At 45.1% G+C, this 27,860-nt stretch overlaps 1 protein-coding gene across 5 annotated transcripts; it reads right to left on the bottom strand.

The window, feature by feature from the left end:
• Positions 1 to 6: 6 nt before the first annotated feature.
• On the bottom strand, positions 7 to 26,340 carry prrc2c (proline-rich coiled-coil 2C). Of its 5 annotated transcripts, none has more exons than XM_007550570.2 (34): positions 25,965 to 26,340; positions 22,426 to 22,595; positions 21,457 to 21,631; positions 21,208 to 21,317; positions 20,372 to 20,497; positions 19,102 to 19,409; positions 18,943 to 19,022; positions 18,677 to 18,822; positions 18,485 to 18,572; positions 16,872 to 17,037; positions 16,169 to 16,778; positions 15,925 to 16,097; positions 14,357 to 14,618; positions 13,918 to 14,128; positions 11,357 to 13,828; positions 10,683 to 10,846; positions 10,419 to 10,573; positions 8,894 to 9,317; positions 8,457 to 8,542; positions 8,177 to 8,371; positions 7,835 to 8,092; positions 7,126 to 7,218; positions 6,932 to 7,033; positions 6,673 to 6,844; positions 5,669 to 5,890; positions 5,469 to 5,590; positions 4,685 to 4,839; positions 4,369 to 4,600; positions 4,182 to 4,292; positions 3,904 to 4,098; positions 3,281 to 3,381; positions 2,753 to 2,879; positions 1,912 to 2,154; positions 7 to 1,833 (listed from the first exon to the last, which is right to left on the bottom strand). In XM_007550570.2, the coding sequence occupies exons 2-34, from the start codon at positions 22,538 to 22,540 to the stop codon at positions 1,579 to 1,581; spliced, it is 8,454 nt and encodes a 2,817-aa protein (XP_007550632.1). In that variant the 5' UTR covers positions 22,541 to 22,595; positions 25,965 to 26,340; the 3' UTR covers positions 7 to 1,578. The 5 variants fall into 5 exon arrangements, with proteins under 5 accessions (XP_007550632.1, XP_007550633.1, XP_007550634.1 ...); XM_007550571.2 differs by having other exon boundaries at positions 5,669 to 5,887; XM_007550572.2 differs by having other exon boundaries at positions 18,677 to 18,813.
• Positions 26,341 to 27,860: the final 1,520 nt, after the last annotated feature.

Raw genomic sequence — 27,860 nt, 5'->3', positions numbered from 1 at the left:
CAAATCTCAACAGTATATTATTTTTATTAGTTTCTGTAACCAAACCAAGAGAATGTAAATAAGACCGTACATATCTTAATACAGTGATGAAACCCCTGTACAACAACAAAAAAAAAGAGTCATTACCCTCCCTCCCTCTTCTATTCTCCAAATAAAAGAGTCTCCCCCCAGCTAGGGCAGATGTGAAGGGAGTCCCCTCGCCATCTCGAGGTGCATACTACTATACATTTCTGAAGGACCGTCTCGTGTCTGCAAGCCCCCCGGATGAGAGCGTTGCTGCGGGTAGGACAGCCGGCGGGACTGAGGCAGAGAACGGAAAACAGCGCTGATTGCTCTCATCAGTAGAGACAAAACGAAACAGCAAGTGTCCTTCTGCACAACCGCTTTAGTACTTGTGGCTTTACATTTAATCTTTTTTCCTTGTTCTTCGTCCTGTTCCTTCTCGTTATGAAGGTCAACATGCACGCTCAAAAAAAAAAAAGTAAAAGAAAAGTTAACTCTGCCTCATTTCCTCAAAACAGCCCTGTCCTGCTAAAACACTAGCTAAGGGCACTGAAATCAGTCATTAGCAGCAGCTCTGGATGCTTTTTTTTTTTCTTTTAATTACAGTGAGGTGTGTGTATACGAGTATTTGTGTGACCACACTGGGATGGGTGTGAAAGCGGTGCAAGGTTGTGTGTGTGGAGGACTGCTCCGACAACAGAGCAGCTGTAAATAAACGATCCTAGTTGCCGACTCCGTCCTGCACGCAAACTGCTGCAGCGGGAAAGAGCGACCCTGCAGGGTTCTGATGTCACCTCTGTGCCGTTTTAACCTTTGGCTAAAAGAAAACACGCGAGAGTCCGGCACCATGCTTTTCCTCTCCCCCGTTGAACGCATACACACACTCACGACCCTCGACACACGATCTCTTCTCAGGTAAGGAGATGAGAGCAGAAGGCAGGAGCAGAAGGCTCACAAATCAAGAAATCGATCATTACAGTCAATCAAATGCTGCAGATTTTCACATTTCCATTCCGATAAAACAAAAGGACATTATTTCTGATTTCATGTCTTCCTGCGGCGACATGTTCCAACCGTTCAGCACTAAATTTTCTGGATTAGTTATGACAGGTCAAACAAGAAGGTGTGCTTCAATAAATGATATCTTAAGAAAACAAATTTGATTTCTTTATTCTTGTAAACAAAAACATTTTTCTTCAATAATGTGTCAAGCTATTAGGTGGGTTGGGGGGAGGGGAGAACTAAAATTTGCTATAAAAATGGCTAACTCAGCAGCAATTCTCAGATTTCTCTCCAACTCAGTCAGATGGTGGATTTCTATGGAACAACTTGAGCAGCAATTTTATCAGCATCTAAGTGTGATGAAAGTCGCCCTGCCTGCATCAAGGCGAGGCAGGGAGAGAAAGAAAGAGGAAGAGGATTACACTTGTATATGACAGCGCTTCCTGTTCGTGACGCCAACCGGTTCGTCGTCCTCCCCCACACCGTCCTCCAGGGCTGATATGAGGCTGTGATTGCGGAAATGGTGGTGGTGGGGGAATCGAGTCTCTCTTCCATCCAAGATGTTCAGTCTCTTTATTTGCCCTCTTCTGGTTTGATGGCCTGTGGCTTAATGGGGCCAGTTCGGATGGGCTTGGCTGTGGAGACGGGGGGTTTGTCTGCGTCTGGCCGTTCGCCACCGGCCTGGTGGTTTGAGGCTGCTGGGTCGAGCGGAGCTTTTCCTCCCTGGTCGAGCCGAGGCTTGCTGACCGGAGGCGCCTTCAGTTGCTGCTGCTGCTGATCTGAGAAGAACTTATGAGTGGACTGAAGAACCTCAGCTCGCTGCTTTGCCTTTAGAGGAAACGAGGAAATCAATCAACCATTCGGGACAGAGCTACGCTTCGTAAAAAATCAGCAGCAGCGCCTCACCTTGAGGTCCTGCTCGGCCTTCAGAGCCGCCTGTGTGCCTCTGGGTGGAAGGGAAGAACCGGGAGGCCCTCGGGGAGGGTGCTGACTGTGCTGCGGGTGCTGAGGTCGCGGGTGGGGCATGAGGCCCCCGCTCATGTTGGGTGAAATGGGGGGACCCATGGGTGAGCGCTGAACGCCTCCACCGAAGGAGTTTGCGTGAGGAGGGCGAACCAGAGGAGACACGATGCTGGGCTGAGACAGAATCTAAAAGGAAAGAAAAACAAACCACGCTGATATTAATGAATCAGGTGGTGAAGAGCACTGCCAGTCAGCTGGCTGAAAGAAGGCAATCAGATATTTCCCTTGTTTGCAAGAAATACAAGTTTGGCTTTTTGGATTTTTTTCTGATTGCCAAAACTCAAGGAATCATGGGACTAAATCTAATCACAAATTATCTTATCAATTTAAAGGTTGCAGGTTATCAGGCTCTGCTGGACCAGATGGTAAAACTAACTACCTTGCTCATGTTAGCTTGTTTTACTTGCTACGCTACAAAGAGCGGATAACATTGTGCACAATCAATTTAATTTAGAATCACATAATTATGCAGGCCTTTATTCTAGATTTCCATTTTGACAATACCAGACTGCAATCCACCTCTGAAGATAAAAAGTCAATCTAATGGTCATTAAATGTCTGTACTACACACCAAATGCATCATGAGATGCTAAAGCTCTCAGAAATATGGTGGGGAAATATACCAGTCAATCATAACCCTTGAGAATTGTTTCCATTTATTTTTTTAACTAGCCCACGCATAAAAACACACAAATATGCTGATCCATATTATTTAATGCGTTACCTGTGGGTTGAACTGGCCAGGAAAATGCTGAGTCATTCTCATGCCTGCAGAGCTGGGCGAGAACTGCTTCTGGTAGAGCATGCTGTTCATCTTACTGGACTGGCTACTGGGAGAAGTGGAGCTGGCCCTGCAGCGCGCAGACAGGAAACCATTAAAGTGACACAAAAAGCAAAACAAAGGCAGAGGAAAGGCTTTCACTGGTCTGGTGTGAGGGCTCTGTTGCTCAGGAACTGAGTTTATTTTTATTCTCTTTAGATGTAAAAGACACATTACAATTTAAGTAAAAACCCACTTCCTCCAATCTTTAAAACAAACCATTTGAAATGAAGGAAAAACTGCATCATGTGAGGCCTGTAGCTGCTTCAGGTCAGTGTTTTTGGCAGATTATGCCGTCACAAACAATTCAGATTAAAAATGAGGGACCACAGCTATGTCATAAAGGTCATTTATTTTGAAAGGGGATTCATGAAAACAAGAATCCAAGGGAGGTGCGATCCTCCAGAGCCACAGGAAAATGAAGATGATTACCTGTAAGGACTGGAGGTGGGTGTGGTGCTCCGGCCACTGACCGGAGGAGTTCCAGGCTTCACGTCCATCCCGCTGCCAAAGAGTTTGAGATCCATGTCCATCTGCATAAAGAAAAAACAGAAACTCATTAACCTGAAGCCCAAACTTAGGTACTTGCAAGTTTCACCAACTGAAATTTAAGATTTTTTTTAATACAATTATGGATCAAATTTAAGACCCGTATCACAGGTGTACAAGAGATATACAAAAGAAGAATCGCACTAAATAAATCATTTGGGTTGGCAACAGAAGTCAACGACTAACAGAGACATCATCCAGCCAACTGGTGATAAATTTGAACTTTGAGAATATAAAAAAGAAAAAGCTAGCTAGCAAGGCCGTCTTAGCAGCTGGTTAGCAGTAGTTGCTATTGCATTGAGTCACAGAACACACTGAAGAGATCAACCACAGTAAAGTCCTGCAAGAAAACAGAAAATGACAATACGAGATTAAATAGTTCTGCTACCCCTGCATTTAAGACCAGTGATTAATGTATTTAAGGACAATTTATTGTTTCCAATGACTTTAAGACTGTTTAATGGTGTGCAGACACTGCAGGGCGAGACGCATATGAAGAACAGCACCTTGCTGGTCGGTGGCTGCATCATGTTATGGTTGGGACCCATGATGCCTCGGTAGGGCTGAGAAACGGGGGGCTGCCGGTTGATGTTGGGAGGCTGGGGTTGGGGAGTAGTAGGGGGCAGAGCCAGCAGGGGCTGACCTCCCCCTGACCCAAAGTTAGGCAGAGACAACTGGGAGCCCGGCAGAGGGACGGTCACCTGCAGAACAGAGAAATTAACGACCTGAAAAGAAACGTAGCAGCTTATCTGACACAAAACGGATCAGTTTATAGCTGCATTACCTGCTGCATTGCAGAGCTGGGAGACTGAGTGTTGCTGTAGTAGCTACTCTGACCGTGCTGCTGCACCTGCCCCGAGTACATGTTCGAATGTTGATTCATGCCCTGTCGAGCCTGAGCAGAAAGCAACGCTTTAGGTGGAGGAACGCGACGACGCACAGCAGCAGCTTTGCGACACGGTGAGGTTTACCTGCAGCAGGTGTGTGTCGATGAGCTGGGAGCCTCCCATCCCTGAGGCCTGGTTGAGCTGCGGCTCAAACAGAATGGGAATGTGCTGGGTGGAGGAGTGCTGCTGGTAGGCCAGACTGGACTGAGGCTTGCCCAGTTCGGGAGCTTGGACTCCGGGGTAGCTGTGCAGGGACGGGCCGGAGACCATCATAGACGGCTGAGACAGGTTACCCTGCATGAACGCCTGCTGCGACCTGGGAGAGGACGGAGCGGAGCGATCAGACGACAGAGACAATCAAGTCTGGAGGAGCCTGAACTCGAGAGGAGCGGGTTTTTACCTGTAGGGCTGAAGCGAAGAGCTGAACAGGTCCTGCGGCTGGGAAACCGGTGGACCGGTGCCGAGTCCGAGCTGAGCCTGGTGGGTGTGTTGGTGCTGAGGCTGGCCTTGCAGGGGAGCGTAGATGGGAATGGGAATCTGCTGGACTGCTGTTGGCTACGGAAGCAACATGTTTACATCAGTTATTTTAGTCAAAGATAAACATCAATTGTTCTGGATGAAAAAAAAAGGGCACATTCTGCAGATGTTTTGTTTAACCACTCGAGTCTTTTTATACAATATTAGAAACACAATAAAAGATGCAAATAATTCAGTTCCTTTTTTAAATAAGAAAATATTTTAGTGTTTGAAATATTTATTTTCAAACACTAAAATCAGACACTATGCTTAATCATCCTTTGCTACAGATGATTAAGCATAAGCTTAATCATCTGTAGCAAAGGATGCATTTGCAGCAAAAAAAAAAATTCCAACATGTGAAAACCTCAACTTTTTCAATATAATCTAATCTGTTCAACCACTTGAGAAAAAAAAATTGGTTATTTTTTTGATTAACCAATTAGTAAATGGATTGCACAAGGTGCTTAATATGAGACAGAGCTTGAGTAGAACATATTTACAGACAAGGTTAGATTTTTATTTTTATCTTAAATGGAAAATTTATACATTTGTCGCACAGCTTTGTCTGTATACTCCAGTTAGTTATTAAATTAGTTGATTATTTTAACAACTGATTCAGCATGCTTCATCGTTTCGGCATTGTAACTGAAGTGATAAAGTCCCACCTGCGAGAGGCCGGGCTGAAAGCCCTGCTGCTGAGCCAGCGAAGGCCCCGCCAGGCGGGGGTGCGGGTTGCTGAAGAGGTGGCTAGTGTCCATGTAGAAGGCTGGAATCTGAGCTGCAGAACCTGAACAAGCAATAACCTGGTCACTAGAAGCACCCAATATGCAGCAAACTGCATTCGAGCAGCTGTAGTTTCTCTCACCTGCTGCAGCCTGGGAGACGTACACCTGCGGCGTCTGCTGCTGCTGAGGCAGGAGGGGGGGCACGCAGCCGAGCTGGGAGAAGCTGCTGCTACTGCTGGTGGAGGAGGACAGGCTCCCACCCTGCAGCTGCTGCGGCTTCACCTTGCAGATGTTAGGAGGGTCGGAGGCCGAGGTGGTCTTCGTGCTCAGAGATGAGGTGGTGTATGTACCGGAGCCCGCTGCTTGGAAAACATATATATATATTTTTTTTTAACAGGTAGGGAAAAGCTTTTTTATTTTTTTGCACAGCTTCAGAATGAAAGCTCAGCCCATTCTTTCACAAAGCAGCTCAAGCTCAGTCGGTTCAGTTCAGACGGAGAACGTCTGCAACCTGCAGCTCCGGAGCCACAAGCGGCTCTTTGGATCTTCCACAACGGCTTTTAATAACTGGATAAAAACTAAAAGGAACCAGTTAAAGTATTTAAATACATATGCAATAGTGCAGCTATTTAACCGCTTATTTTTTCCTTCAATATTTGCATTGAATTATCACAAGGAATGACACCAAAAGTACCAATAATATGTTTAAGGATGGGTTTTCCTTGTCATTAGGTTGGAATTTATGATTAAAACAAAAAGATATCCTCCTATTTTGTATTTATTTAAAATCCTACAAATAGAAATGAAACCGTTTCTTTTTTTAAACACGACAAGAAATTTATTAACGCAGATATTTGTCTAAAAATTCACATATGGCGTTTGCAGCTCTAAAAGTTATTTTGTCATCTGGAGAACAAAACTGATATTTAGACTTTAAAGGTTACTGGCTTAGACTAATTTTCACAATTAAATGGATTTAGGGATGTAGGACTTTGACTAGACTTTGTTATTCTAACAAGAGTACATGGTTTCTTCTATAGTTCTAGCTGTACGTTTAGGGTTTTCCAGCTAATTTCCCTGTGTTTAGCTCTGATGAGCTTCTCCATCTGAATCCATTAACCAGGCACTGTGAGGGACTCATTACCTGACAGTGAGGTGCTGGGGGTAACAGAAGCCACAGGGATCTGGGGCATGGAGGCCGAGGAGAAAGACGAGTACGAGGAAGCGCAGGAAGTGATGGGCGAGGAAGAGGAGGTGACTGGGGAGCTTTTCTCCAAACTCGGGGAGTTTTCCCAAGCTTTCCGAGCCGACTCCATCTGAGGAGGGGCAGCAAAACGAGTCCTCTGTGACATTTCATTAGAGAGCAAATCGTTTCCTGGTCGAGGCCAAAACGATTGCCTTACCTTTAGTGTTAGGTCAACAGTAGCAGGAGAAACTGTGCTGAGGCTGGAGCTCTGCTGTAGGGTCTCTCTGCGTGGAAGGGGCAGCGAGTGGGGGAGAGCCACCTGGGAAACAAATTGGAGTTAATACACTAACCTGAAATATTTATGCTTTTTTTTTTGAGAAAATGTGTGCAGGAAAAAGGATTTGTACCCACATTAGCCACTAAGCTCTCCTCCATTTTGTTGCCTCCTGTGGGAACGCTGTCAGCCAGAGAAGAAGAGGGGGCAGTGTAGTCGGTGACAGACTCCTGGGAGGACAAAAAGTGAAACAAGATTCAACGACTTGAGGGCGTTTTCACACCTGATAGTCTGGTGGACTTGGACTGTGGACCAAAGCTGCAACATTGTTACATTTTCAGCCGGTGTGGTTCTCTTTCATACTGCACTGTGGCAAATGATCCAAACTAACTGAAAGACCTGTCCCCCCCTCACCTGTGTTGCACCAACAACTACTGAAGGAAATAAAAACCTCTGAAGACGACATGAGAACAACTTTCTTCTTCACCAAATGTAAAACATGAAGTAGCGTCAGATTTTAGCTTTTGTAGGATTTCTCCTTGGTAAACGACCACAAGTCATTTCTCCCACTAGTACCAAGCTTGTGCGTTTGTTTTGGTTGCATTTACCCAGAATGCCGTGTGCTATAGTTCGCTTCCTGCTTTTGAAGTAGTCTCCAGTCTGCTTGTATCCACATATGGATACAAACTGAGACCGAGAGAGTTTGCTTTCACATTCAAATCTCCCCAATCAAACCAAACTTTCCAGACAAAAGAACTAGAGTTTGATTAAAGCGGACTAAACAGGGCTGGCGTGAATGCACCCTAAACGTATTTATTATTTTAGGTAAACAGAGGCTCTACTTACCTTAGAGTTGCTAGTGTACTCTGCTGAGGGGACTGTGATCATCCCCTCAATGTCCCCTCCCAGTTCTGGCACTGTGGTGTCACTGGTGGGGGGACTGGAGTCCGTGGCTCTGCTGACCCCTCCTCCAGTCACTCCTCCCTCCATCCCTTCGGCCTCGGCTCCACGCGCGTCTTTGGCCTTGCGGTTCTTCAGAGAGCGCTCTTTACCGATTGGACCCGGCTTGTACTCCTTGGGTTCTACTGGCTCCATCTCGGGCAGCTTAACCAAGACAGGTCAGATGTTAAGGGAGGGGACAGATGACCGATATGAATCCACATTATTCACCTGGAAATCGAGGGTTACCTTTTGGGTTTTGATTGGACCGGTTCGAGGTTGTTTCTGTCTTTGTTCTTTGGGAGCAGGTAGTTTGCTTTCAGAGACCGTCTCCAACAGTACCGGTCCTCCGTCGCTGTCGGTGCTTCCTGCAGACGACGGGGCGCCAAACTGAATACTGTCTATGCCCAACTCCACACTGCCGTCAGCACCAGGCTTCCCACCCTGCAGGGAGATGGAGAGACATGTTAATGAGGAATATCAGGTGGAAGAACCAGTCCGAACAAACCAGCTTATTTATTCAACCTACCTCAGACGACACGGTGCCTGTGAAGGAGGTTAGAGGTTTGTTCCAAGCGCTCACAGAGGGCGGCTGTGGGGGGCTGATGGGGCCCACTGGAATAAACAAAGCAACATTTCACACATGCTGTGTTGATAAATCCTGTTATCAGCAGAAAAGTAAAACCTTCACAGTTAAGAGATGCAAATAATCGAGTTACGATTGTCAGTTAATATTTAATATTTACACCTGACAAGTGTTAAGTTTCACAGCGCTCATTGAGCCGAGATGCAAAATGGAGCAGCGTCAACTTCTCATTCAAAAACTACTCATGTGCTACGAACGCGAGGATGTGGTGAAATAAAAGCATAATGCAAAAAAAAAAAAAAAAAAAATTGACTTGATCAATAAGACAAATCAACTTCAGATAAACTCACTAATCGATAACTTTCATCCGCAACACTTACGTTTCTTGACATCAGTAAGGACAGTGGAGCCTGCCACCTTGTTCTCCCACAGTTCTGTACCGAGAGCGCTGTGCGGCTGTGCAGGCGCAGGGGGGAGGCTCTTTGAGGCGAACTCCACGGTCGCCGTGGAGATGGAGGGTAGAGGAGCTGGCGGTCCGTCCAGAGTTTGAGGAGAAGCAGCAGGTTGTGAGGGAGCGTGGTGGGGATGCTGTGGAGCAGAAGCAGTCGGCGGCGGCGGCTGCTGCTGGGTAGAGGCCGCCGAGGCTGCAGGAGGCTGAGGCTGTGCCGCTTGTTGCTGTGACGGCTGCTGAGGATGCGGCTGCTGAGGATGCTGCTGCTGGGACGACTGCTTTTTGGCAAATCTTGGTGGCAGCTTTCCTCCGCTTCCTCTGCTCTTCTCGCCTGAGCCTTTCTTACCCCAGTTCTGAAGGAGAAGCAGCAACTTTACTTTCAGGCTTGATGATGATATCAAAGTTTCTACAAATTTCTGCATCTATTTCTAAAAACTTTTTACTACTTTTTTTTTTTTAAAACAGCATTCTGAAATGCATACCTAGCTGGGTTTTATACAGCTACACAATACTTGGACACCTGGATTAACAGTGTTTTAGAGCAGTGGTCCCTAACCCTGGTCCTCAGGGACTAACCTGTCCTGCATGTTCTGACGAGTCAGCTGATTCATATGATTGCATCACCTCCTTTGCATCCTTTCAATTGCTGCAGAAGCCAGTTAATCACCTGTTCATTTAACCCAGGTGTGCAGCAGCAGGGATACACCTAAAACATGCAGGGCAATGTGCCTTGAGGACCAGGATTGGGGACCGCTGTTTTAAAGGATCTAAGCCTGAGTTCAGCTGTGATGCATTTTAATATCCATAACACATTTCTCACATCTTGACTGCATTAACCTACACCACAGGTGTCAAACTCCAGTCCTCAAGGGCCGCTGTCCTGCAGTTTTTAGATGTGCCACAGGTACAAAAGACGGGAATGAAATGGCTTAATTACCTCCTTGTGTAGATCGGTTCTCCAGAGTCCTGCTAATGACCTAATTATTCTATTCAGGTGTGGTGCAGCAGAGGCACATCTAAAAGTTGCAGGACAGCGGCTCTTGAGGACTGGAGTTTGACACCTGAGCTGTACACTAAATATTGATTCTTTCAGGCAGTTTGTAATCTTTGATTCTTAGTGAGCAAAAAATTTTTTGTATTTTTTGGCTATTTCAATTAGACCAATTTTACAAACTACAATTCATGTTTAAAGCCCAAATTTAAACGTTTAATCAGTGACAGGCCCATGTTTGACTTTTGCATGGATTATTTCTTTCAGTGGGATTTTTGTCAGGAAGCCTCCCCGCCCCCTCCCAAAAAACCCCCCCACACAAATAAACTAAGAAAAGATGACAAATGGTAAAAACAAATCCTTTAAGTAGAAATTCTGGAAACTTCAATTAAAGTTATGAAATCTAATTTAGATCCAGACATTTTAGAAGGCGACATTTCTTAATATTTCAGAGAATCCTTACTTGAGATGTCTGCTCCTCCTTTTTGCGTTTCTCTTCGTCCTGCAGCCGTTTCTGCTGCTTGCGGGAAACGACCTCGGTGAAACCATCGTCGTTGGCACTGGACTGTGGATCCTCTGTGGTGGTCACCTCAGGATGGTCATCAATAATCACAACACCTGCAATAAACAGAAATATGCCTTTGAGCCCTTGTGTATCCATCCATCCAAAGCATGCTTATTTTACTGGTAAACGGAACGAGCCGGTTGAAAAACAGTGTTTACTGACTTGCATAATTGTTGAGGTCAAACTGGGAAAGAGCGTTCTCCTTTGGCTTCTTGGCGGTCTGTTTGGCCTCATCCTTGCGTCGTGCAGGCTGCTCTTTGGCAGCCCGCTGAGAGGTTCCTCCAGATGCTGGGGCTGATGCGTCGGAGTTCTGCTGGGCTGGAGGGCTGATCAGATTTAAAAAAAAGATTCAGAATAAGATAAACTTGTAAATGTTTTGGACAGTAGTAATTTACTTTGGAAGAAGGCTGATGCACCAAGAATTAGGAATGCTCTTAACTAATTTCTAACATAAAATAAGCAAAACAAGTAAATAACATGTCACTAAATATGATTCACAGAGTATTAAGTCAACAGGTTTAATGTAAAAGGTGCCAAAACTTGGATTATTATTGGATAATTAGATATAATATAAAGTCTGGAAATGCAAATATTGCTCTATAATCTCTTTTTTTTTTTAGGAAAATACTCCAATCAAATTCTCCCTCCCACAGATGTTTGGGTTTGGTCTGCGGTAGTCAGCGCTGATCTCAATCATGTAGCCAAATTTCACAAAGGTTTATTGTTTCCATATCTCAGTCTGTGCCACACTGTTTCATCGAGTCCATTTCTTTGTGCAAATGCTAATGGAAGAACACAGAGAGACAGCAGACAGAGGCCCCTTGTTTGAGACTCACCCTTTACGGCCAGCCTTGCCCTTGCCGCCGCCTCTCCTCTCCCCCTTGCCTCCTGCGTAACTCCGGCCCGGTTTGGCGCCGCTGTTGCCTCTGCGGTTCTGCCTCTCCGTGGGCCTCTGACTTGAGAAGCTCCTCTTAGCTGCCTGGGACCCCTCTCGCTTCGGAGTCACACCTCCGTCCGGCGGACTCTTATTGGGCGTCAGTGTGCCCTGAGAGGGAGTGGGTGCTGGGGCTGAGGCGGTGGTTGCCTCGTTGGCAGCCTCCAGCGCTCCTTTCCTCTCTTCCCGTTCTCTCCTTTCGTTGAAGTCGCTGCTCTCGGAAGCGGTCTCCCACTCCTCATTGGCTTGATCCGAGGAGTTCTGGTTGGACAGGTCGGGGGACTTGCTGCCCACTGCAGTGATGGTGGGGCTGCTGGCCTCAGGCCGGGAGGCTTCGACAGGAGACGTTTGGTCATGTGCAGATGTGGTGGCTGCCACCTCTGAAGGCACAGTAAGAGGAGTCCCTGGAGCTCTGGACATCGTTGGAGAGAGGGACGCTGGAGCGGGAGCAGAACTTGGGGTGGCTGAAGAGGGCACAGACGCCAACGTCGTAGAAGGACTTGTAGCAGGATCTCCAGGACCCAACACGCCGGCCTCCCGCTCTTTCAAGCGCCTGAAGCGAGGAGGTTTGTCCTGCCTCGGGGGTCGGGCCGGTCGAGATCGACGAGGCCGCTCTCTGCTGCCCTGAGGAGCCACCTCTCCAAATTTCTTTCCCTCCAACTTCGGGGGTCGACGGTCATTAGGGGGATTGTTGTATCTTGTTGCAGACTCTGTGTCCTCCGGCCTGAACGTCTCCATCGGTTTGGAAGGCCACTGAGAGGAAGAGTCTCTGGGTCCTGGCCTTCTGAGGGGGGCTGAGCGAGGACCGCCACGCTCTCTTGTGCCGCCTCGTCTGCTATACAATCCTCCTCTTCCTCGCCGGGAAGGCTCCCCTTTGGGAAGAAACCCTGGTTTGGGCCGGCCGTCGTCATCCCCTCTCATTCCACCTTTTTCACCGATGTGAGGCGGCTCGAAGCTCAACTTGTGGGGTCCTGAACGCCCGTCGCCGGGGAGATCTCTTCTTAGCGGACGGCTAGGTTTAGTGCTCGGCTCCCGGTCGGAGGGCCCGGTGTCGCTGGCTGATTCTCTCCCGCCTTCGCTTTCAGAGTCCGTGTCTGAACCGCGCCGCCGCCTTCGTTTCGGAATGACTTCAAAGTCTGAGCTCTCGCTACGCGTTTCGCTTTCCTCCCTGTTGCGAAAGGCAGCGGCGCCTCCAGCGGAGGGTAAATCGGAGCGCAAGCGCGGCTCTCGGTAGGGGTACTCCGGCCGGCTACGACCGCGACTCCCTCTGCTGCGCCCGCTGTAAGTTCCTCTGTAGCTCCGTCCTCTGGAGTAGTACTCCCCTCGCCCACGTCCTTTGAAACTGGAGTCAATGGGCCATTCCCTCTCCTTGTCGGCCTCCTTGTCCCAGTCCCGGTCTCGGTCTCTGTCCCGTTCCCTTTCCCTCTCCCTCTCCTCTCTTCTGTAGGCACGCGCAGGAAGATGCAACTCTTTCCGACTGGGTAGTTTTGGTTCTGGATGCTTGTCGTTACTGGGCAGTTTGTCCGCTTTCTCCTCCTGAGAGGATGAGGTAGGAACCCCCGAGGAAGGCTGAGAGTCTCTGGCCCTATGGTGGGACACCGGGGCTTCGTCTGCCTCGGCGGGTTCCCTCTTCCCATCGCTCTGAGCTCGAGAGCTTTCGGACACCGCTGCAGCTGCTGACGGAGCTTTGGCCGACTGATCCTTTTTGGACCGCTCGCTTTTATCCCCCCTGTCTCCTCTCTCGTGACGCTTCTCCCGCTCCTCTCGTTGCTCCCGCTCTTCTTTCATGTCCCTCAGGACGGGCTTTTTAATGGGGCCCGACCTGCGAACAGGTCTCTCTCCTCCTGGTCCGTCTCTGCGACCAGACCCGGATCTCCCGCCCCAACGTAGCTCGGCTTTCTGCTTGCTGGGAGCTGGCAGAGGGAGCTTCTCCGGTTTGTGTAATCCATCTGCTGGAGGAGTCGCCCTGTTGCTAGTAAGGGCAGCCTGGGAGTAGAGCTCGCTTTGGGGCTTATCAGCGGCCCGCTCCCCTGCGTCCTGGAGCTCTAGTGATTTTGTTGCTAGCGGCAACCCGTCAAACCTGGGCTCATCCAGCTTAATGGAGTGGCTGGAACCCTGAGAGACACTTCTCTGGAGCATGGCGTGACCAAGGGCCTCCACCTCCTCCCCACTAGGCAGGCCTCGCTCATCGGCGTCAAAGGCCGAGCTTACGGGCGCCCTATCTAGAGGCCCAGGAACATCCTCTGGGCCCTGAGTAAACGCAGACAGGGAATCCGAGTCCCGAAAGAAATTATTTTTCAGAGAGTCCGCCGCACCGTGATCCTGAGCGTAAATAGCTGGCAGACCCCTGTCCAGATCCAAACTAGAGTCCATCCTGAAGAGAAGAAGAGAGTCTGTTTCACCAAGCTTTCACCACACTGTCACAATAAACTAACAGCTCTAGTGCAAAACGTTTTGCCATACCGTTGCTCCTTGTTATCCTCACGAGCTTTAGGAGGAGTTACAGATGGCAACGGTTCTGACGGAGGGTACGGGTCCGAACCCCATACCATCCGTGAGTCGGAGGGGAAGCCGTGGTCTCGAACTGGTCGGGACAGGTGGTCGAATGAATCGGAGCTGGAACTGGAGTTGTCACCTGGTTCTCTGCGGACAATCTGCTTCTGAGGCATTCGCCCTGAAAAGGTTGAAACCAGAGCAAATCTGCTCAGCTGATCCGACAACCATCATTACTCTAAGACAAGGGAGACTGCCTTTTTCTTCCCTCAACGTCGGACAATTGTGCACACACCTTTAAGTCAGGATTACCAAAATTATGTGAATTTGCGGAATATCTCATTGTTGTGGCATTTTGCTACGTAAAAATAATTTTTCAGCCATTTTTTCCAAACTTATTTAGCCTCACCAGGGTGAATGTTTGCAGGGATGTCCATAGGGGGGCGTCCAGACATCATGCGGGGGTCCATGTAGGGCTGCATCATGAGCCAGCGGGGGTCGAACCCCATGGAGGGCAAGTGCTGGTGGTGGGGGCCCATAGGTTGATACATGGAGCGGTGCTGCTGCTGCTGCTGCTGCTGGGAAGCTGCAACGCTGCTGCCACCTGATGGAGACACAGTACCTCCACTTTGCTGCTGCTGCTGCTGCCATTGTTGCTGCTTCATCTGCTCCTGGGGAGACAATGATTTAACGTTTTAACAACACACTGATCCATTTTCACCAGCGACAGACAAGTATAAATTATCGTAAAGAAAATGAGGCTTTCCTTGTAATGATTAGATCACTATAAACAACACAATGTAGGAATCCACTGAATAATGCCGAGAGTTGATAAATATGTTAACATATGAATGTGATCTAATAAATCTGACAATTCCTCAATAACTTTAGAAATGTATGAATGAGAGGGAAAGTTTTGGCTGTTTTTTTCCCACTTCTGAAACCAATGCAGATATCTGAAATTTAGTATCAGTCGGTAAAAATTTGATAAAGAAAAACAGTTAAATTGACTTAAAACGTTGGCTTTTAAATGCACACATAAAAGTATTGAATTACAAATTTATTTGATAACTCTGCTCCAGAACAGTTCACTTAAATACATCAACAGCTTCACAAGCCTGGTCAAACATGTAAAAATAATCTGCAAGAGATTGTTTGCTGCACCCTTACAATGCCAGCATTTTGCTGATTGTTTTTTTTTTTTTCTTGTAAAAGGTACTGCTACTGCTATGACGCCCCATTACAGCTTCTTCACTTCCAATACAAAAGCGATATTGCAGTCTGAGTAACGGTCGCTGATTTAATATCGGCATGAATCATAAATACTTTAATTACTTATTTTGTAGTGTGGATGTTAGAAAACGCTCGCCCAAGTGAGATTACTCAAACAGAAAACAATAGTAATGAGAACAATCAATCCATTAATTATTAACCACTGAGTCTGTGTGAGGGTTGGAAATGCTGCTGGACAGAAATGCTGGGGCGGGGTGCGTCTAGAGGAGATTTTAGGTGCAGGGGGGAATAATCCGATACAGAAACAAAGGTTTTCAGTGTCAGTGGGGAGATAATTCAAAGAAATCTTTATGCAATGCTAAAGTAGTTAAAATTAGATTAAGTTGATTTCAAAATGTCAGCTCTACCATTTTAAAATAAGATCATGTTTTCTTCAGCAGCTGTTCTCACACACAGTTCTTAACATAATCATTGATGACTCACTGCAGGAAAAATATAAAGTTTTTCTAGTATTTAATGAGAAACAGGAATCAGTTCTGAGGATGAAAGCTTAAACAAAAACTAATAAATCCACCATCACCTTGCTTCACTCAACCCTCTTGAATTATTAAATAAGTGAATCATGAAAGTTCCTGTGAACATAAATTTAAAACAGCTTCTCCACATCTTGAGCCATCAGCAAATAAAGATGTCATAACTGCATCTTCTTGAAGAAATCAGTGCGCCTGATTGAGACAGTTTTACCTGTTGTCTGAGGAAACGCGGAGGCAGAGACTTTTGAAACTGTTTGGAGTAGCCTGAGATGACAGAGGGACGCATAGCAGCAGCTGCCTCTCCTTCCAGCTGTGGAGGGGCGACGGAGACTTCGTCCCCTCCAGGAGGCTCCATGTGAGACAGGGACAGGTGGGGCTCATCCACTGCAAACACATCACAGCCTAAGACCAGGAAGGAACCAGAATATTAAAACATCTGATAGGACTTGGCCTACCTCTGTTGTCCTCCATGTTGAAATAGTCCCGAATGGGCGCTGCGGCCCGATCGGTCTGGTTCTCCGGCACCAAGGGTCCGACCTCGGCCAGAGAGGTCTCTCCGTCGCCTGGAGGGTCCGGGGCTACAGCTACAGGTCTCTGGATGGGGGGACTGGCCTGACGGGCCAGCTCAGGCTCTTCCTCAGCGTTTGTTTCCACTCTCTCAATTCGCTCCCTCTCAGCTTGAACAACTGGGAGCTCTGGCTGTGGGACTGGGACCGCTGGTACAGGGCTGGACGCAGGGACAGATGCCGACAGGACTTCCTCCCCAGCAGCTCCCGCTTCTTCGTTAGTGGTCTGATCGCCAACAGCTGGTTTGCCCTCATTAGCCTGTCGGTGTTTTTCATTTAGACGCTTTAGTTTCTCAGCGCAAGCAGCGAGCCTCTGTTCCTCCATGCGCCGCTCCTCTTCTTCTCTCCTCCGTCTTGCTCGCTCTACCGCCTCAGAGACTTCGGACTGCTTCTTTCGCTTCTGTCGCCAAGCGTCAGAATCCTCGTCAGCTCCTGGTGCGACAGTCGCCTGCGGCTTGTTCCCCCGTGGAGCGCCGCTGCCGACGGATCGAGCGCCGCTCTACGGACGAAATCAAACGCACACAGCGTGAGAAACCATTGAGGAGGAGTGAGCACCTCACGGTGGGCTCATGCAATCCAAACATGCTTTTACCTGGTAGTCCTGTGAAGCAGCTGATTTATTGTACTGCCCCACACTGCCAGGTGAGGGCGCTCTAGGATCAACGCTGTTGGCCCAGGAGGTCTTGGAGCCCCCACAGTCTTCAGGTCCCTCTTTCCAGCCTTCTTGATTGTCCGATGTTCGAGCTCTCATCCACTCCCTGAGAATATCATTAAAGAAGCAGTCAACTAGACAGTCTTCTCACTAATCTCTGCTCTGAAGCTTCAAATGCAACCACACAATTAACTTTATATTGTGGCTGAAAAGTCTCTGGTAATTATGGAAAATTCTGAGACACCATTTAGGTTTTGATAGTTTGCAGCAATTTAGTGAAATATGCAGATTTCTAGGGGGATGAACAAAGATCTGAGCTGGTAATTGGTCATCTTCTTTTTTCTGTGTGCCAAATCACAGTGGGGTCATTGCTATGGGTGACAAAGCCATGTCAGTGTGGAAGTTCAAAACATGTTTTAAGAGTGGTATTGTGCATGTTCCAGGCACTTTGTGTCATTTTATAGCACAATCAAGTAATTAAGTGTGCTTCAATTATTATAAAAATGCTGCAGACATCAAACCTAAAATAAGTTTGTCTCCTTGAAATTGGGCCTCCGTCTCTTTAAGAGGCTACTGCTCTTTCCAACACTCTGCCTTCAGCACCTCACAACAAAGTTTTACCCTTAAAGTTACAAACACTCGGGAGAGTTGGACTCGGCAGTAATTCCTACGATGCGCTCAGCAGACACCCAGTTCCATCAGATGTTTGCTAATTGCTGCTGGCTGGTCTGGAGGAGCAGAGGGGAGCTCTGTGAGGCGGAAGCTCAGCTTGGAGACCGCAGCTCCAGGGAGGAGCTTTGTGGAAACAGGCGCAGCTTGGTGAGAGAAAACGCTTTGCAGACCTGAATGGTCGCCACGGGGGATTCAAGGATTCCTCAAACATGCATGAAGGAATCAAAGCGACACTACCGGTGTGTTTTAGATGAGGAAATAACATTATAACAAAGCTAAAAAATAAAAGTCTACTTACATGATAACCCTCTTTAAATTACATTTTTGGTAAGAGAGGGGTTGTTCTGAAATAACTTCTGAACGTTTAGGTATATTTTGTTGCATTTTTGTTCAAGTTATTCAAGAAAATCTCTAAAACAAGACTTTCAGATATTCTCTCATGTCAGATGCTGCTCCTGATAGTACTCATGTTTAAAACTGGTCAAATCAAAATCTGGCCTTGCTCTCTCCAAAAATAAAAGAATCACACATTTACAATCAGATTTGGAAGCCCTCCAGAAAGCTTAGAAAATGGTTAAGATTACTCTAAAATAATTAATTACCAAACAGTGAGTTGTCTCCAGCATTCAGACAGCAACAACAACAACAAAAAAAAAAAGCTTTTACTGTAGAGTAGTTCCAGAGAGGGACCTGTAATTCACTGCATTGTTCTTCTCACAATACAATTTAGCAAAGATTCTCAGGCACATTTCCAGGTTGGAGGAAGATTCAAGTCTCTAAAAGCTTTCTGTTCTTTAAAGCACCTGCTGCTGAAGTTACAGGCAGAAGCAAGCTCAAGAAGTTTAAAACAAAAACACTGAAAAGATGGCTCAAATCCTCACCAGTTTTCTCCTTTTTCTTTAGCAGCTTGGTTTTCCTCGTCGTCGCTGAAGTTCAGTTTCTCGGTGTAGTCGACCTCCATCTGAGCTCCTGAACGGCACACAGGACGCAATCCGTTAAAACTTGAAATGATCTTTAATCTGCCTAAATGTGGTTAACGAGTTGTAAAAACAAACCAAGCCGGAGCTACTGACCTGCCCAGCCTTCATCAGCGTCGGTGTCCAAATTGTCGAGTTCCTTCAGTTCTGTTGCACTGATGATTGAGGGTCTGTCGGGGTCTTGGAGCCAGGACTGGGGGGGCGGCTGCTGGGGGCGGGCCGAACGAGGACCCCTGAGGATCCAACGGGGGGTAAAGCAGAAACAAGCTTATATATTTTGGTTCAAGCAGGAGATTAATTGTGCCATCTTAGTGCAACTATTAAAAGTAATTTAAATGATTCTGAATAGAAAAAAAACTCACTTTCCCCCATCTTGTGGCACAGGGTATCTGAAGTTACCCTGTCCCGGGGCAAACGACATTTGCGGGTAGGCATGGAACATCTACAACAACAACAAACATTGTCATACAGGGTAAAAACAAACAAAAAGTTACTGATTCTGCTGCCAAAATGAGACTTACATAAGGTGGCATCATGCTCCTGAAAGCCGGGTCAAAGTGGGTTGGCACCCCTGCAGGAGGCTGCTGCCCCCCGTTGAGTTTAGGCTGAGAAGCGGCGGCGGCAGCAGGGGGGGGGAACCTCTCTCGGGTTTCCCTTTTCTCCCTTTGAGCGTCGCCTGCTGCGTTTCGGCCGGGTTCTTCAGCCTCCGCGGGGGGCGTGGAGGTACCAAGGCTCGTGCTGCCCTCCTCCTGAGGCTTGACGTCCATCTCAGGGGGGCTGGACGCACTGTTCAGATTCCTGCCTCCGCCCTCACGCCAACTGCCAACGTCTGAAATAACAAGGAGGAGGGAGGTGTTGGACATTTCCTGTTTGTGAGGCAGGGTTGAAATGTGTGGTTTAATTGAAAGCCGTCAAACTCATTTTCATTCCGGGTCACATCAAGATTAGGAACGTCCCCAAAAGGGCCGGATGTGGCAGAATGCATTGATAAAACTGCGCAAAATATTAGTAAAAATATAGTAAATAGCTGTCTCTGCATTGCATTAGTACTTCTTAAAGTTAAATGATGACCATATTTGTACATTGATGGAATTTGTTGGTATGCAGATAAAAGGTCCTTTGCTTTGATACATTATACTTAATCTCTCAAATTTTATCCTGACAGTTGCTATGGAAGTGTCTGAAAGAAAGGAAGGATGGCCAGATTGATGGATCAAAAACAAATAAAAATGTAAACATTGATAAAACGCCATGAACGGATAACAGACAATGAATTATTTCATGGAGAAATTAAAAGACGGGCGAGTAAAGAATGAACAAAACGGACCATATATCCAAGACAAAGGAACAAGGAATAAGGTCTGAAAACTCAAAAACATCCACTCTGGTGTTTCAATCATCTTCCACAAACAACTTCAGCACAAAAGTTGAAACAGCTGACAACTAGAAACGAGCCTTAGACTTTCAGAGAGATTGTTAAACGTCACATAAGGAATAAAGTAAAACAAAAATGCCAAAGTCATAATAAGACGGTATTACAAATCTCATAAATTACAGTACATGCCAAAGTTTGTTTATGCGCAAAGGAGGAATGAAAGACTTTTCTTCTGTAAGGTGATTCAAACAAAACTTTAGTGTTTCCATCTGGGCTACAAATACAACATAAGCTGAACTTTGAAGACTTTCCCTCTAAGGGGGGTTACTCTTTTTTCCCCCCTCTTCCTTAAGCTTTCTCTTTAAACCATTTGGTCCAACACAGCCTCGTGTTTATGTGTGTGAGTGTGGCCCTACTTTGTGGTCTGAGGCTTGGGCCTGGTCCATAGGGCTCTTCATCTTGACCATCGCCTTTCTCCGCTTCACCAGCTGCCTGCAGGCTGGGAAACTCTTGATGAAACTGGGTGCTTACGCGAGGAGATCCTTCAACAAAAAAAAAAAAAAAAAAAAAAAAAAAAAGCATATCGTTAGAAGGTTTGACAGATTATGGAGCTGAATAACAGCTGCAACCAAAGAAAACAGGACAAATCAGTCATTTTAATTCAGAATTAGCAAAATGTACGCAAACATTTTAAACTTTTTCACACTGCAATCACAGAAATAAGTGTCTTATTAATGTTATGTCAAACAAAAGGCACACGTTAAAAATTTTAAAGAGAAACTCTTAATGACTAAATCTGGAGAGATCTACGACTCAGACGAGAGAACAGCTAGAAGACAATCAGTCGAAAACTTTAAAGAAATAAGGCTTAATGAATGAAGTGCGACTGAAAAGAAATTCAGTTTAGTATTCCCCACAAGTCAGGAAACGGAGAAATTTGTCCAGTCACCTGATCTAAAAATGCAACTTTTGGGTTAAATTATTGGGAAAGTGAGTAGTGCATGTTACCATGGCTACACTGGGAAACATGGCGGCGGCAGTGTGTGGAGCTTTTATGCAAAAACTTTGCTAACATTAAACCAAAGTCACATTTGAGGTTATTTACCAAATTCGGTCTTAATAAATCTCATCAATGGAGAGAGTTTGTATTGTGTTTAACAGTAACAGATGAAGCTGAAACATAGAAAGTTTTATTTTTTAAGTAGTTAAAAGTAGAGATAAGACTTTGGGAGCAGATGGGAACAATATTTACCATCAAGCTGTGGCTGCTTGTTGTTTGCCCAGGAGCGGCTTCCCCCGGTAGAGAGCTCTTGAGGCTGGAGTGGTGCTGGTTTGTTTTGGGGTGGGGGTGTTTCCTGCTGCCTGTTGAAGATAATGGCATTATTAAGCTAATTGTTTTTTTTAATTAAATCACCACCTTTTATTTTTTCCATTATCAGCTATGTTCCTTTTCAGCTTTTTTTTTTTTCCTTTTTTTTAACCAAAGCAAACAGAAGCGTACCTCTCGTCTCCTGCCTCGGCTCTGGACGCCCAGCCGCTGCCGTCTTTGGGGACGATGTTGACGTTGGGGTCGTTTCCCTTGTTCTCCGCCTTCAGGCTGGGCAGGTTAGCTGGAGGGGGCATGCGCCGGCTGACAGCAACTTTGCCCAAACTCTGGAGGCCATGTCTGGCAGCCACTGGAGGGAACATTTCAGACATAAGAAAAGCATCAATATCAGAAGCTTTCATACGGCTTTCAGAAAAACGAAAGGTCGACACAGGACTTTCAAAATGAAAAATCACTGATCAGCCAATTGAAGCTTTTTGACCTTCAGTTATACAAAACAGGGCCTTAAAAATCCATTACGAAAAACAACTAGTTTCACAATTTTCTCTTTAGGGTTCAACAACATAAATATCAAATATGCTGCGTCCAAAAAGCTGATTTTAATGTCCTGTGTAACACTGGTTATCCTAGTTATAAGTAGGTAAGTCTACTTATAACTAGTATAATTAGTTATACTAGTTATAAGTAGTATAACTACTATAACTAGTAATTATACTACTACTAGGATGCTAAATCCAGCAAAAGGATTTAGCATCCTTTTGCTGGATGCTAAATTGTCCTAGAAATTATTGTGATAAACAATAATATTGTGGTTTTGAGACAATATATTCAACTCATATAAAGATAATGGCATAATAATGCAAGTTCACCATCTCATAGATTTGGTACAGAAATCTTCATACTGGAACAGGAAGACATTTTAAATAAAACACAAACCTAATAAAGAAAAAGGCAAAAAAAGATTACACACAATCAAATAATTAAAAAAAATGATCATGAAGTCTCTCTAAACAAAACTGCCCTTCAAAAAATGTCAGAATGTAAATCATTGGGCTCATTTTAATTTAGGTGATTAATTGCTACAGGCTTAGTTAAAACCAGCATTGTTTAATTAAAACAAAGCAAATGACGGCCGACTCTTACCAGCAGTTTTCTGGGTCTCCAGAGATTTGCCTTTGTAGGTGTTGAAAAGGCTAAGGGTTGCATACTTTGTTTTGCCATCCTTTGCCTTGGTGCTCTGCCCTGACTTCTCTGACATTTCGCTGGAAACTCATTGAGTCTGGTCCTTTGGCCTCGCCCCCAGAACCAGCCTCCTGCATGAAGAGAAAAAAAAAAAACATCTCAAATGGAGCAGAAGATGATTGTTTTTTTGTTTTTGTTTTGTTTTTTACAATATTGAGCTTTGTTGCTGATTTTAAACACAGACATTACAAGAGAAGGTGAATTTTACTCATAGTTTCAGTTTTATCTCAACACGGCAGGAAGGAAACAATAATACGGTCTTTGAAGGGAATGTTGCGAGGCTTATAGTCTAGAATACGAATTTAAAAATGTGGATCGTCTAAGATAAGAGACAAAGCACATTTTGGGACTGCAGTCTTTCCCAAGCAACACAGAGGTCATTTATTATTAACAGTGGATTGGTGAAACAGACCTTGTGACCGCTGTAGCGAGTTGAAGTGTGTGTTAAGCTGAAAAGAGCTGACAGCTCCGATCAGTCGGGGCTAAATGTTTGAACTCGCCCCTTAAACAGGCAGAAGGAACATCTCTCTAACAAGAAAGGTTCACAAAGTTACCGTATTCATAAAAGGCCCATTTAGCTTCGACCAGGCAGCCGACCTTTAGATCGAGTCTGGGTATCAAATTTTTCAGCAAAATTATAATTAAACCAACCATATATTGTTTTAGCAGTAGTACGAACAATTCCTGAGTTTCTGTTTTAAAGTAAAATTTTATGTTTTTTTTTTTTTTTTTAGTGGGAATGATGTGATTTAAAACGAAGGTAATTTTACTCTAGCTACAGCCGAGGCGACTTCCTGCTTCGACTCGTCCTCGTCTTTTCTTACGAGGAACTATGGAAGAAAGGGTCAGAAAAAAAAACCCTGTTTACATCTTTTATATCATAGAACACCTTTTTAAGCAACAAACGACTGATATTTTTGCAGATAACGTCTCATCAAACAGAAAAGAAGCAGAGCTTGTGTCAGAGCACCACTATGTTCACACCTCTCCCTTTAATAACGGGAACAGAAATGTCTGCAGAGGAGTTTCTTTTTAAGGAATTTGGCTGTAATCGGAATCGGCGAGCGAGAGGAAAGCAAGAGAAAAAGCAAACAGATGTTACCAGTCAGTAAAATGTCAAAAGCATAAAACTGAATTTGCAGTACATGCAACTGATCTTTCCAGTAAAACTATTGCTGCTAATATTTCAATCAGTGGAAGTGTGTGATGCAAAATGGGGGGCCGGGGAGATCTAAAATAAAGTTGGAAAAGTGCAAAAAAATCCCACTTTTTTTTACTATAAATGACAAGATGAGTCAAAATTCTCAATCCCAATTAACCCAAATGCTCTAAAAACAAGACGGAAAAGTAAACGGTTTGATGTGGAAATTTACAGTGAGACAAATCACTCATCTCAGAGACAAAATAAAAGGGCAAATGCAGACATACTGCTAATGACAGAGAGGCACAAAGGTGGCAGGATCAAACATTCAGAAAGCAACACCTTCGAAAGGCATGAATCAGAGTAAATCCCTTGAGGAATTCACTAATTTCCTCCCTAATGAAAGGTCAGCACAGGAAGACTAGGACAAAGACGGACCATTAAAGTCCGCAGATCCGTCTCCAAGTGCATTAGGACGGCCGGTCTTGGCTTCTCAGCTGCAACCGTGGTTGCCAGATGTCATCAAGCAACATCTTAATCACGGCCATTTTCTACCGTGCAGACGGACAAACTCCATCCAACAACTCGGCAAACGCAGGAGCGACTGTGCGGCTCGAGATTAAAATTAAAGACCTGTACAAATCAGGCATCCGTTGAGCCGCATGCTCTTTAAAACAATTACTCCTTCGCTGATGCAGAACAACCAAACATCCTGACAATAATGGTTTCCTATACTGCTAATTGAAATCTTGTGTAAAGAAAATGCTACGATGAACAGACACAGCAAGGATCCAATCTCCTTTTCAATTAAATACCAGAAGAAGGCTTGAGCATCTTTGCAACCACCCTGATTTTCCAGACCGTACAGTCGTCAAGAGGGATTTGCAATGGAGATAATGTCAAATTACTGGGGTTCAAATCAGGTTGTCCCGTCAAAGAAACTATAGTTTTGTCAGCCTTAAAGGGAAGTGGATATATTTAAGTTTACAAGTGCAAATACAAGTGTTAATTAACGCCTCTTAGGTGTAGAAAGTAGAATGTAAAGTCAGACTTCAGCCATGTCTGATTCTTGTCAGAGGAAATCAAAGTATGACTCCTGAGCATTCATTTATTACAAAAAAATAAATAAATCAACCCTCTTGTCCAACATGGCATCCTTGTTTCTCACACATTTGTCAGAAGACTCCATACCTTTCTGGTTCGCAAACGCTTTTACTTTTAGTTTTATGAAGCTACTGCAACAGTGGTCAAACTTTAAATCTGGCACCTGCAAACATCCGTGTGAACAGGACGAAAGAATGAAAGATGATGACGAATGAAAGGATACCATAAAAGATAAATGGACCAGAAAGGAAGGATGGATGGACAGACTGAATAGATGATAGAGGACAGAAAATTTGAGAGAAGGATGGAGAAGTGAATAGTCGACAGGTTTAAAGATGGCTGGACAGACGAGTGGATTGATGGGTGGATCGCTGGACTGATGGACAAACTGATGGAGGAATGGATGGGACAGATCGATGGCTGGATGTCAGTACAGGTGAGCTGAAAGTCTGATGAGTATTCAGATGGATGGATGCAACTTAACAATCCTCAACCCATCTTGATTTTCCCCCTGCTGATCCAGACCTGGGTAACTACTTCCATACTTTTCCATGAGCCCCGTCATATGTCGGACCAGTCGATCGACAATCAAAGCTTCAATCGATATCTGAACAGCTTTCTGCTCATCAATTAGTGTGTATTAATAAGCAAAACCCATAAAATCATTTACTAGTTTCACCAAAAAAAGCCATTTTGACTTAATTCATAAGTTACTCACAATTCAATCTAAACCAATAAGAACCACAGGTTTCGCTGCTTGAACAAAGTATATCTAGCAGCTTTCTTTAAGTTTTCAGACCCACTGCCGCTGATGGGTCAACATCCTTTTCCATGAGTCAAACAACGGGCAGGGTGGGTGGCTCATACCGGCAGGGGGGTACAGGCCTTCTTCGCCCAGAAATACACCAGAAACGAAGCAAATGCCACCGCTTAAGTCAATAAAAGCTGCACGTAAAAGGTGCTGTAGTGTCCTCGGCAGCTCGACCCGACATGTATGGTTCTAAACGTGGTGCTGCAACAGAGCAGGCCACAAGCTCGCATCGTTCAGCGTAGTTTCGTTTCCTCACTGGTCGCCATCACATCCACTCACAGCCCGTCCGTATGCTAACCAGCTAGCGCTGTGCGGTGTGTGTGTGTGAGAGAGAGAGAGAGAGCGCAGGGAAGCCACACACTCCAGCGTTAAACACAGACCCACCTGCCACCGCCGCTGTGTCCCTTGTCCTCTGCAATGTTTCGCGTCCACCACTAAAAATCCGGTTTCGGCCTGGTCGGAGGTGAACGACTGTCTGTCTGGCCGGCGGATTACAAAAGCTGGCTAGCTCTGTTTAGCTCTGGTCGCTAGCTGCCAACAAGCCGCTGTCCACATGCAAAAGGGGGGGGGTTGGTTGCTTTGTGCGTTCTCCGACGCTTCTAGCCCCCCGTCTGTCCTCGTGTGCTCGGCCTTTGAAGCGGGAGCCGGCGCGCTGTATTCCCGGTTGTCCCGTGGCTCCGTTATCTCGTGCCAGACCGTTTTTCTGGTTGAGTGAGGCCCCGCTCGCGCCGCGGCCTGTCCCCAAAAAAAATCAAAGATGGCAGACGTTTGTTGCCAGATTTATCGTCTGCTATCCCCCTTCAGAGCTTCCAACAGTCTGCGTTGGAGCTCAAACATGTCTAGCTAGCTACGTTTGCTGTCATATCGGGTAAGCTTCCTCTTTGAAGCATTCATTCAAATAAAATAAAGTCATATTCAAACAAATTCATTTATTGTCACTTCATTGTGAAGCAAAAATAGTATTTTTTCGGGATTATGTGTATAGAAAGCACATCACAGAGTTTAAAATATCAGCAAAAAATATATTGTATTGGTTTTGAAGGTCTGTCCCAACAATCCCACTAAAGCATGATAAATCCCATTATGATTTTTGATTCAGTACCTAGAACACCTATAAATAAAACCCCCTTCTAAAACTTTATGAATGTGCCTATCAAGAGGTAAATAGAGCTGTGTGCTTGAAGGAATTTAATGTTAGCTATTTCTTCAAGTGTATGGCTGCTGTTGGTCAGAGATGTGTGCTGAGGTTCATTAAAATGTATACAAAAAATGTATTAAAGGTAATTAATTTAAACATAAAAATAATACTGATGATTTAAAAACAGCAAGTGTAAACTCTGTATAACCTCATGAATAAATGTAGCAACTGATGAAGCAGAATGACAATTACTGTAAGGTTAAAATGGTAGACTGGGGCACAAATAGTTTTCAATTGTTTTTGTGTTTCTTCACATAATTTTTTACAACATAAAGACCTTGTTGGCTATTTTCTGTTTGACATCAGAACATAAGAAAAAAATTGTCAGACTTTCACTTGCTTAACTCTGGAAGAGGCAAATATTGCAACAATTTCAACAGTTTGGTTTTTAAATTCTTTATTTTTTGGCTATCCAAAAAACAATCAGTGTGTCAAATGATAGCTGAACAATTTGCAAGTTCATTAAGATTAATTTTAATGCAAAACGACTTTTGCCAAGGATTTGAAAATATTGGCTTTTACATCATTAAATATCATTGAGTTGGAGGTCTCATTAACTTTAGTTTTTCATTTGACTGAAGATGATAAAATCTGAGCAGAACCTTCAGATTTGATATCATTTATGATTTTCTTGCAATTTTTGCTACTCTTTAAGACAGTGGGTGCTTTAATAAATAATACCTTGCCATCAGGTCCACACCTGGACCTGATCAGGCCTCTTTTCAATTATTTTCCAATTTGTAAAAATCTTTTCATAAGAAAGACAGCAACAGGAGGTAACCTTTTCTCCAGCTTGTCATTTAAATCTCCGTAATTTACACAGTTCATCATTTAGTTTATAAGAATTCCCCATCATCTCTCTGCAGCTCTACCTCATGTTCTTCCAAGTGTTGCATTTCTACACGAAATAAAACAAAGTAAAGTCCAGCCCAGGACATCAAAAAGTCAAGACAACCTGTGGATAACTTTTTTGAATACTTGAATGTGTAAACCTGGCAACCCAAACTCTCAGGAGTCACGCGTGGACGAAATCTGTTTCCGGGGCGTACCGGCGAATCACGCGCGGCGCAACGTTTGAACTT

This window comes from Poecilia formosa, unplaced genomic scaffold (genome assembly GCF_000485575.1).
Source record: "Poecilia formosa unplaced genomic scaffold, Poecilia_formosa-5.1.2 Scaffold37, whole genome shotgun sequence".
NCBI lineage: Eukaryota > Metazoa > Chordata > Actinopteri > Cyprinodontiformes > Poeciliidae > Poecilia > Poecilia formosa.
The sequence above is the reverse complement of the archived record's forward strand: the minus strand, read 5'-3'. Positions and strand labels throughout refer to the sequence as shown.